Below are 10,288 nucleotides of genomic sequence, written 5' to 3' on the forward strand. Positions count from 1 at the left end.
TGAGCTTGAACAAAATACTTTGGCATTCATTTCCCTAGGTTACTTAAACTCAGTTTTACAAATTTACATCTGTTCAAATAAATTGATATATAATTTTTCTCTTTGTTAATAGTTGAAGAAATGTTTGTATTTAAGATGGAATATTACAAGATTTTGAAGATATTCTGGGTATAAATCGAGTTGCTTCTGGATTCAAGAGATAAAAAGCAGCACATATTTGGAAAAAGATTATTCTCCACAGTTACTATTAAATCCCTGTAATGTATCTCATGGAGTAACAGTCATTGGGATCTCTAGCATATAGTTGTGCCTTAGTAGTGCATAAGAGTAGGAGAGATGCAATGTGAAGACTTCAACTGAAGGCTAGAATATTGGCATATGGTAGTACATACACATAGCACCACAGATGCCAAACCAGGAAACAGAAAATCTATTTCTAATAAAAGGCTTGCAATGGTATCAAGCTTCACATGGTGAATTGTACTCCCTTATCCTTTGTGTCTTGACTTTTCCTACATCTTATCCCCTCTCTTGTATGTCCATCATCCTTGTCACCTCTTGCTCCTCTTTCTCTGGTAGCCCACGATACTGAGCTGTTTTTGTTACTCTCTCTTTCTGAACACATACCTCCTTTACACCTGTCCAGATTGGATAGCAACTGGTAAATTCTGTGAAATCAGCTAACCCTACATGTTTATAGGTTTTGCTGGTGAATCTCTTCCATCTTCTACCAGCACCTTTGAATAATTTCTAAGACTTATTCTATTTCTCCTTCAAAACTCTCTTAGAATTACCCTTGAGGAATTGTTTTTCCTAGGTTTTCATGGCTCTATTACTTTGCTTATCTACCTTTCATTTAGATCATATTGGTATAAATATGTGAATATTATTCTCTTTGATAATAGGAAGTTAAAACAACTTATGAGATAGTTTTCATAACTGAAACAAGCTATGCAAAATTATGCAGTGAAAAGAATTGTGGGAGTGAATGAAGTCACTAACGCAAGCTTTAAAGGTCTTTTGACACAGACCCTCAGACTTTTTTTAATGACTTTCCTTCAAGAACAGGTCTTCATAAGATCAGGAAATACATACTTTTTTTTTCTGATGTACATCCATCTGAGATTTATTCAACGTGAAAAACGCATTACAAATCTATGTAATGTAATTGTTCCAAAGACCCTTGAAATTACATTGATGTGGAATGCTTTTTTAAAAGAAAACTCCTAAAATTCAGTAGGCTTGTTTCTTACTTATACAATTAATTTCTGTCATTGATGAACTCTATAAAAAAGAATTCATTTTATATTATAGCTGATAGTCAATGAATATTGTTTTCTGCCATGAGACCAATCTGTTTTAATTTTACACTCAAGTATTCATTAAAATATTCTTTGTCTTTTCTTGCTTTTGGTTATTAAGTAATGAAACTATTTCATACCTGGGACCCCTTTCTCCTTAAAAATTAACTTCATCACTCCTTCCTGAATCTGCTTGGTCTTGACTCCATAAACAATGGGATTCAGAGTGGGAGGAAACATCAGATACAGATTGGCAATAATGATGTGGACGTGGTGGGGAATATTTCCCCCCCAAAAGCGGTGAGTAAAAATGGTGAATAATGCTGGAACATATGTGATACCAATAGCACATATGTGGGAAGTACAGGTGCTGAAGGCTTTGTGACAAGCATCTGTTGATGACAAACTCACCACAGCCCACAAGATCATAGTGTAAGATACAGCAATACAAGTTATATCAAAGCCCCCAATCAGAAGTGCTGCCAAAAGTCCATAAATAGCATTGACCTTGAAATTGCCACAGGATACTTTGGCCACAGACATGTGGTCACAGTAGGTGTGGGAGATCAAGTTTCCCCGGCAATAGGGCAGGCGCTTGGTAAGGAAAGTGAATGGGATGATGAGCATCACACTCCTCAAGAAGGTGGCAAGACCAGCCTTGGTGATGACAGGGTTGGTGAGGATGGTGGCGTAGCGTAAGGGGTAGCAGATGGCCACATAGCGGTCCAGGGCCATGAGCATGAGCACCCCAGACTCCATCCCAGTCAACATATGGACAAAAAACATCTGGGCCAGGCAGGCATTAAAGTCAATCTCCTTGAGGTTGAACCAGAATATGCACAGCATATTGGGTACAGTGGTGGTGCACAAGGTGACATCAGTGAAGGAGAGCAGGGCCAAGAAGTAGTACATGGGCCGGTGCAGAGCCTCCTCATGGCTGATGAGGTAGATGAGCCCACAGTTTCCCACAACAGCAATGATGTACATGAAGCAGAATGGCAGAGAGATCCATATGTGTGTGGCTTCCAGTCCAGGAATACCATTCAAGATAAAGCATCTTGGGCTCAGGCTGGAGCTGTTGGCCCCAGACATAATGGCTGACAAGAGGCGGGCATTTTACAATCTTTAACAGCAATTGCTATCTTCCTGGGAAAGGGAGAGGTAGAGTTAGAGACCAGATAAGAGTGACTGGTTTGGACAATATAACCCACAAATGCCATCAACCTTATTTTGATAACCAGGAATTTTCTTCCAACTCTAGCAAGAGAGACTTCGAACTATGGTTTCTAAAAGTCATTAAGCAGTGCATTCTTACACTACTCAATGTCCCAATACAAACTTTGTCTGAGTAATTATCCTCAATTTCCACACCTCTCCCCAGCACACCTCTTACATTCTACCATATTTCACTAACAAATTGTACGCTAGGCTACAAGTGTCTTCTTTCTTTATATAAACTATTTCTATTCTCTCCTCAGATTCTTCCCATGCTATTTGTAACTGAATCTTGTCACTAAAATCACATGGATATATTTACAGGATCACCCTATCTGACCAGTCCTTTTCTGCAATTTAACTTTCTTTAATAGTTACTCAAAATTGTACTTTTGTCCTGCCTTGATGATTACATAAAAGCTTATATTCTTTATGTGAAATTTGTCAGTAATGGCCAATATAACTTGCACAAGATAATAAATTGTAGATACTCAAATACATGTGACTAAATGAATGTTTGAGTTCATAAGGATTTGCTATGTCTGATACTCAAACTCTGATGTCAATTTCATGTTTTTTATACCGTGGAATTTTAAAGGAAGTTCTTGACAGGAAACAGAAAAATATTATGTGTCTAAATCATTACCAAATTTTATGTAATTTTAGTAATGACTTTACTAAAGATTTGAATTCAATTAGATAGAAATTCTTTTCTTTTAACTTCTCTGACTTTTTACTTTTTTTTTTTTATTATTAATTCTCTATCCATTCTCCATACTAGATTTACACTCAGGAAGTCCTTGGAATTCTTAGGATTACAGAGCAATTGTACTGCTTTAATTTAATTATTAACTTCTTTGTTATAACTGGACAGGTAATCAGTACAAAAAATAGCAAAACATCTTTGGATTTCTATTTAGCATAGAGGCAATAGAAAGAATTGAGTGGTATTTGAAGGAATTTGCAGCTTCAGGGGTGTTTGAGGAAAGTTAAAGTTTCCTAATAATTAAAATATTTCTTTTACTTGAAGAAAGAAAATGTCCCTCAAATTATGGAGTAGACCCCATGCAGCAAAGCCAATGCCAAACATTCCTCACCATCTAGCAGAGCAAAATAGATACTTGTAATGTGATGGCATGAATTACATGGCTGTGAAGCCATGAGGCATATATTCCTGTGACCTAGACTTTCTAAAGAACACTCTGTTGCTACTTCCACTGCCTACAGTACACAAGAAGGGAGCGCAATACAAAAGACTGCACATTTCAGAGGCTCAGAGGCTCAGAGCCTCTGGTCCCTAGCTGACTGGATTTCATATAAAAGATCCCTTCCTGTATGGGAGTTCTCACAATACCTCTCCAGAAATGTCACTGTATGGAGAAACCATTATTTCATAGTCCTAGTAAGAGAAACTTAAAGAATAAAGTTTCCAGTGTTCACCATCTTTTATGTTTACACCACAATGAAATGAATGGGATGAAAGGAAAATGAGACTAAGTCCAATAGAAGCCATCCAGAAAGAATAAGAGCTATTACCTCTAAAGAAGGAAAATAGAAAAAGAAATAAATTTCCTCTTGCTGCTGCTGCCTTTTGTTAACTGCCGCTATATTCCAAGTTATTGCATTTGTAGTCAACAGTGTTTTTGCATTTTCCCCAAATAGATATTTATGAAAATTACCTTAACTCACTTCAGTAACAGGCATAATCAAATTTGTATTCATGGATGAGAATATTTAGGAATTTTTTGAAATCTGGGATGGTATCTTCTTACATAGGATTTTTAGTTTCTCTGGGGAATCTCTACTTTAGCATGATGTCCCAGGCTGATTGAGTCTTCACAATTAGGTGTCTCAGTAGGTTCCGTTTGAAAGAGAATGAACTTAGCGCCTGGTGGTAATAGATCTATATTTAGCAGCTTTTGAGTAGAAAGAGAAATAAAAACAAAAACAAAAAGACATTAAAGTTTAATGCCTTTTCTCAAATGAGAAATGTGGCCATCAAGTCTGGTGGTGGTGAATAAAATTTTTTAAAAATGTTTTTTCTCTTATGACAAAAGAAATATATTTTTAATGTACAAAATCTGGAATCTGTATAACAGTATAATTATGAATTGGAAAATCAGTTATAATCTTAAGACAGAGGAATAACCACTCTAAAAAGTTTTCTGTATTTTATTCAGTCATTTTATATTTATTATGTATAATATTCTAATTTTTAAAAAAATAAATTTTAGATTATATGGAGTTTATACAATATTTCTTTAGCATTTTGTGAACATTTTATCATGCTATTATGGATACCTTGAAATAAAAATTTCAGTAGCTTTTTCCATTCAATAGCAGTACCAAATTTAATTATACATTTCATTACTCTTTTAGATTTGTTTCTATTTTTTCTATCAAAAATAATTCCTCTACAAATATCCTAATCTACTTTGTTTGCATGACTAATTTTTCCTCTCTACATATAACTAGAAATAGTACTGAAGTTTATGCTGGTAAAAGGCATTGGTAATTTTAGTTATGTTGATAAATGTTGGAAAAAATCACATCAGTAAAATTTGTGATGATTTTTGCTTCCATGCAAAGGGAGTGGACTATCCCCCTATGAGTACTGACTATTATATTCTCTCTTTCCCCAGTTGTGCTAGTGAAAATACTGTCTCATTAGTGTTATAAATCAAATTAAAATTAACTTCACTAGCAGTAATTATGAACATTTTTTAAATGCTTTTGGTCAATTGTTTTTCTCATACCTTGATTATTCATCTACTTCCTTGTCTGTCTTCAATGGAGGTGTTAGTGTTTATTTATTATTCTTAAGCACTTTCAATATTAAAATATAAACCCATTTTCTGTTGTTATTTGCAAACATTTTTTCAAGGTAATATTTGGCTTTAAATTTTATATTATGGTGGAAAGTGATGGTATTTTTCTTTACCTTTTTTTTCCTTTTACTAAAAACAAAAAAAGAAAAGAAAATGAAACAAAACACAACACAATTTTTGTATACTTAAATCCTTTTGTATGAAGTGGTATGAAGTAGAATGTAAAGTTGCACCATTCCCATAAACTCATATTTCACCTTACTCCTCAGATGTAAATGCTGTTAAAGCCTAAAATCTAATGTATGCTTTGACAGAAGTTTCTTTTATAAGCAGTTTAAAAAATTTAATGCATTACTTTTGCTGTTTTGTTTCACTTTGGACATTAACAATGTTACATAAAGGAGTATAAAGATTCCCAGGATGACAATTTGGAAAGATGACTTTCATTTAAATAAAAAGTTTAGTTTTGATAAAAACAATAAAATACACAGAAAATTATTTTGACAAAATTTAAACGAATGAAACTATTATGAAAATACATATAGTCTCAGTATAAACCTTTTCCTTTTAGATCTAAAAATTAAGAGAAATGAGGATTATATGAAATGTTGGTTAGATTTCATATAATCTCAAATTGGAGACCCCAAACTGGTTATACTCATCCACATCAAGACCTCCTAGGCAGCTTTTTAGAAGAGAGTTAATAGGGTGCATTACAAGCTATCACTTTTGCTCATAAATAGTTGTATTAAGTTTGGTTTAGGCTTTAACAGAACTCACTCATTCTTTTTTCCAATTTTGTAATGTAATAAACTATGTATAACAAAACTTACCATCTTAACCATTTTGAAGTATACAAATGTTGTGCAGCCATCACCCCTATCCAACTCCAGAACTCTTTTCATCTTGTAAAACTGAGAGTCTACACCCATGAAACAATAACTCACAATTCTCCTTCCCCCAAGCCTCTGGGAACCACCTGTCTATGATTTTGACTACTCTAAGTATCTCATGTAAGTGCGATTGTACAGTATTTGTCCTTTTGTAACAGGCTTACTTCATTTAGCATAATATCCTCAATTTTCATCTATGTTGTAGCACATGTCAGAATTTCCTTCTTTGTAACTGTAAATGATATTCCTTTATATGCATATACCACATCGATCCATTCATCCATTGATGGTCAATTGGTTGCTTCCACCTTTTATTGTTGTGAATATGTTTCTATGAACATGGTATATTAATATGTCTTTGAGAATCAAATTTAAATTCTATAGATATATACCCAGAAGTAGAATTTCTGAATTATATGGTAATTCTATTTTTAATTTTTTGAGGCTCCAGCATATTGTTTTCCACAGCAACTGTATCATTTTTACAATTCCCTCCAAAAGTACACAAGGATTCCAATTATTCTATATCCTCTCCAACACTTATTATTTTCTGTATTTTTTTATTAATCATAATAGCCATCTCCTAATGGGTGTAAGGTGGTAGGTAGCTCATTATGGTTTTGATTTACATTTACCCAATGATCACTGGCATCAATAATCTTTTTATGTGCTTATTAGCCATTTGTAGTCTTCTTTGGAGAAATGTCTATTAATAAGTTCCTCACCCTTATTTGAACCAGGCTTTTTTTGTTATTGTTGTTAAGTTTTGGGAGTTCTGTATAGATTCTGAATATTAATTCCTTATCAGACATATGGTTTGCAGATATTTTCTCCCATTTCGTGGGTTGCTTTTTTTACTTTCTTGATAGTATATTTTGATGCACAATTTTTAAAAATTTTCATAAAGTCTTATTTTTTCTTTTGTTGCTTGTGCCTTTAGTTCATCTCCAAGAAATTATTGCCAAAACCAATGTCATGAAACTTTTCCTTTATGTGTTCTTCTAAGTGGTTTGTTGTTTTAGTTTTTATGTTTATTTCTTTCAGCCATTTTGAGTTAATTTTTGTATATGCTGTTATGAAAGAGTCCAGCTTCATCTTGCAGACTGAAATAAAGTCCATATTTCTCTAGCACTATTTGTTGAAGACTGTGCATTCCCCTTTGAATGGTATTGACACTCTTGTTAAAAAGCCATTTGATTATATATATGAGGGTTTATTTCTGGGCTCTCTATTGTACTTCATTGGTCCGTAGGTCTGCCTTTATGCTATTATCACACTGTTTTTGTTTTGAAATCAGGAAATACAGATTCTCCAGTTTTTTTCTTTATTGTTAACATTGCTATGTGGGGTCCTTTGAGATTTCATATGAATTTAAGAATGTGTTTTTTCTATTTCTACAAAAAACATTATTGGGATTTTGGTAGGGATTTGACTTTATCCGTAGATCACTCTGGGTTGTATTGACATTTTAACAATATTAATTATTAATATTAAGTCTTCCAACCCTGAACATGGGATGTATTTTCATTTATTTATGTCTTCTTCAATTTCTTTCTGCAGTATTTTATAGTTTTAATTGTACAAATCTTTCACTTTTTGGGTTAATTCCTAGGTATTTTATTCTTTTTGATGCTATTGTGAATGAAATTGTTTTCTTAATTTTCTTTTCAGATTTTTCATTGCTAATATATAGAAATGCAACTGATTTTTTGTGTACTGATTTTGTATCCTGTTACTTTGCTCAATTCGTTTGTTAGTTTTAACAGATTTGGCGTGTGTGTGTGTAATATTTAGGGTTTTCTATGTATAAGATCATATCATCTATGAACAAACATAATTTTACTTCTTCCTTTTTCAATTGGGATGCTTTTTATTTCTTTTTCTTACCTAATTTCTCTGGCTAGGACTTTTAGTAATATATTAAATAGAAGTGGTGAGAGAGGGCATCCTTATCTTGTTCCTGATCTCAGAGGAAAAGCTTTCCACTTTTTACCACTCAGTTTGATATTAGCTGTGGCTTATAATATAAGGCCCTTATTGTTTTGAAGTATATTTTTACTGCATCTAATTTGTTTAGAGCTTTTATCACGAAAGGATGTTGAATTTTGTCAAATGCTTTTCCTTTATTTATTAAAATGATCATATATTTTTGTTCTTCATTCTATTAATGAGGTGTATTACATTTATTGATTTGTATATGTTGAAACATTTGTGCATTCTAGGGATAAAGCCACTTGATTATGGTGAATGATCCTTTTAATTTGTTGTTGAATTCAGTTCACTAATATTTTTGAGGATTTTTGCATCTTTGTTTATCAGGATATTGGCTTGTAGTTTTTTTGTTTCCTAGTCTGGTTTTGGTTTTAGTGTAATACTGGCTTCACAAAATGAGTTTGGAAGTATTCTCTCCTCTACCATTTTTTTGGAGGAATTCAAGAATTGGTATTAGTTTTCCTTTAAATGTTTGGTAGAAGTCAGCAGTGAAGCAATCAGGTACTGGACTTTTTTTGATGGGAGATATTTTTATTCCTGATTTAACTTCTTTACTCATTTTTGGTTTCTTCATATTTTGTATTTCTTCATAATTCAGGATTGGTAGGTTGTATATATCAAGAAATTTATCCATATCTTCTAGGTTATCCATTTTGTTGGTATATAATTGTTCATAAATAGTCTCTTATGATCCTCTGTATTTCTGTAGATTCAGTTGTAATGCAGCACAATTGACATTTCTGATTTTATTTATTTGAGTCTTCTAACTTTTTGTCTTAGGCTAGCTAAAGATTTGATGATTTTTTTTATCCTTTCAAAAAAATATAACTATTAGATTCATTGATCTTTTCTTGTTTTTTATAGTTTCAATTTATTTCTGCTCTATTCTTTATTATTTCCTTCTTTCTAATAACATGGGCTTAGTGTTTTCCTCTTTTTCTAGTTCCCTAAGGTGTAACATGAAGTTGCTTACTTAACATTTTCTTTTTTGATGCAGGCATTTCTTGTGATAAACCTTCCTTTTGGAACTGCTTTTGCTGCATCTCATGAAGTTTGCTATGTTGTGTTTCCCTTTTCATTATTTGTCTCAAGATATTATTTAATTTCTCTTTTAATTTCTTTTTTGACCCCTTGGTTGTTTGGTAACATTTTGTTTAATTTCTACATATTTGTGAATTTTCCAAAATTCATTCTATTATTGATTTCTAGTTTTATACCATTGTAGTTGAAAAAGATACTTGATATAATGTCAGTCTTCTTAAATTGTTAAGACTTGTTTTGTGGCCTAACATATTTTTCGTGGAGATTGTTCCATATGTGCTAGAGAAGAATGTGTATTCTGCTGCTATTGGATATAATGTTCTGTATATGTCTGTTGGATTAATTTGGTCTAAAGAGCAGTTCAAGCCCATTGTTTCCTTATTGATTTTCTATCTGGATGATCTGTCAATTGTTGAAAGCGGGGTGTTGAAGTCCGCTACTATTACTGTATTGCAGTCTATCTCTCCCTTTATATCTATTAATATTTACTTTTATATATCTAGGTGTTCTGATGTTGGGTGCTTATATATTTAACACTGCTATATGCTTTTCATGAATTTACTTTTTTATAATTATATAATGACCTTTACACTTTTTGATTTAAAGTCTGTTTTATATAATATACATATAACTACTCCTGTTCTCTTTTGATATCTATTTGCATAAAACATCTTTTTCCATCCCTTTGCTTTTAATCTATGTGAATCCTTGCAGGTGAAGTGATTCTTTTGTAGGAAGCCTATAGTTGGGGTGTTTATTTATTCATTCAGCCACTCTATGTCTTCTGATTGAAGAATTTTTTTTTGTTTATTTGTTTTTTTTTTATTTCAGAATATTATGGGGGTATAGATGTTTAGGTTACGTATGTTGCCCCTGCTCCCCTCCCCCCCAGTCCAGGTTTCAAGTGTGTCCATCCTTCGGGTGGTGCGCACTGCACTCTTTGTGTATGCATATACCCGTCCCCTCCCCTCTCCTCCCCCCTCCTATGTGTTGATCAGTTAATACCAATTTGATGGTG

The 10,288-nt window shown here is 32.9% G+C and overlaps 1 protein-coding gene across 1 annotated transcript; it reads right to left on the reverse strand.

The window, feature by feature from the left end:
* Positions 1-1,430: 1,430 nt before the first annotated feature.
* Positions 1,431-2,393, reverse strand: LOC105818277 (olfactory receptor 52N2-like). The gene has a single exon (XM_012654212.1). The coding sequence runs from the start codon at positions 2,391-2,393 to the stop codon at positions 1,431-1,433; it is 963 nt and encodes a 320-aa protein (XP_012509666.1).
* Between the last annotated feature and the right edge of the window lie 7,895 nt (positions 2,394-10,288).

This window comes from Propithecus coquereli, unplaced genomic scaffold (assembly GCF_000956105.1).
Source record: "Propithecus coquereli isolate 6110/MARCELLA unplaced genomic scaffold, Pcoq_1.0 Scaffold44, whole genome shotgun sequence".
Lineage (NCBI taxonomy): Eukaryota > Metazoa > Chordata > Mammalia > Primates > Indriidae > Propithecus > Propithecus coquereli.

What these genes read in the sequence shown, in the direction of transcription:
- LOC105818277 (XM_012654212.1), bottom strand. Translation starts at nt 2,393, where the DNA reads ATGTCTGGGGCCAACAGCTCCAGCCTGAGCCCAAGATGCTTTATCTTG.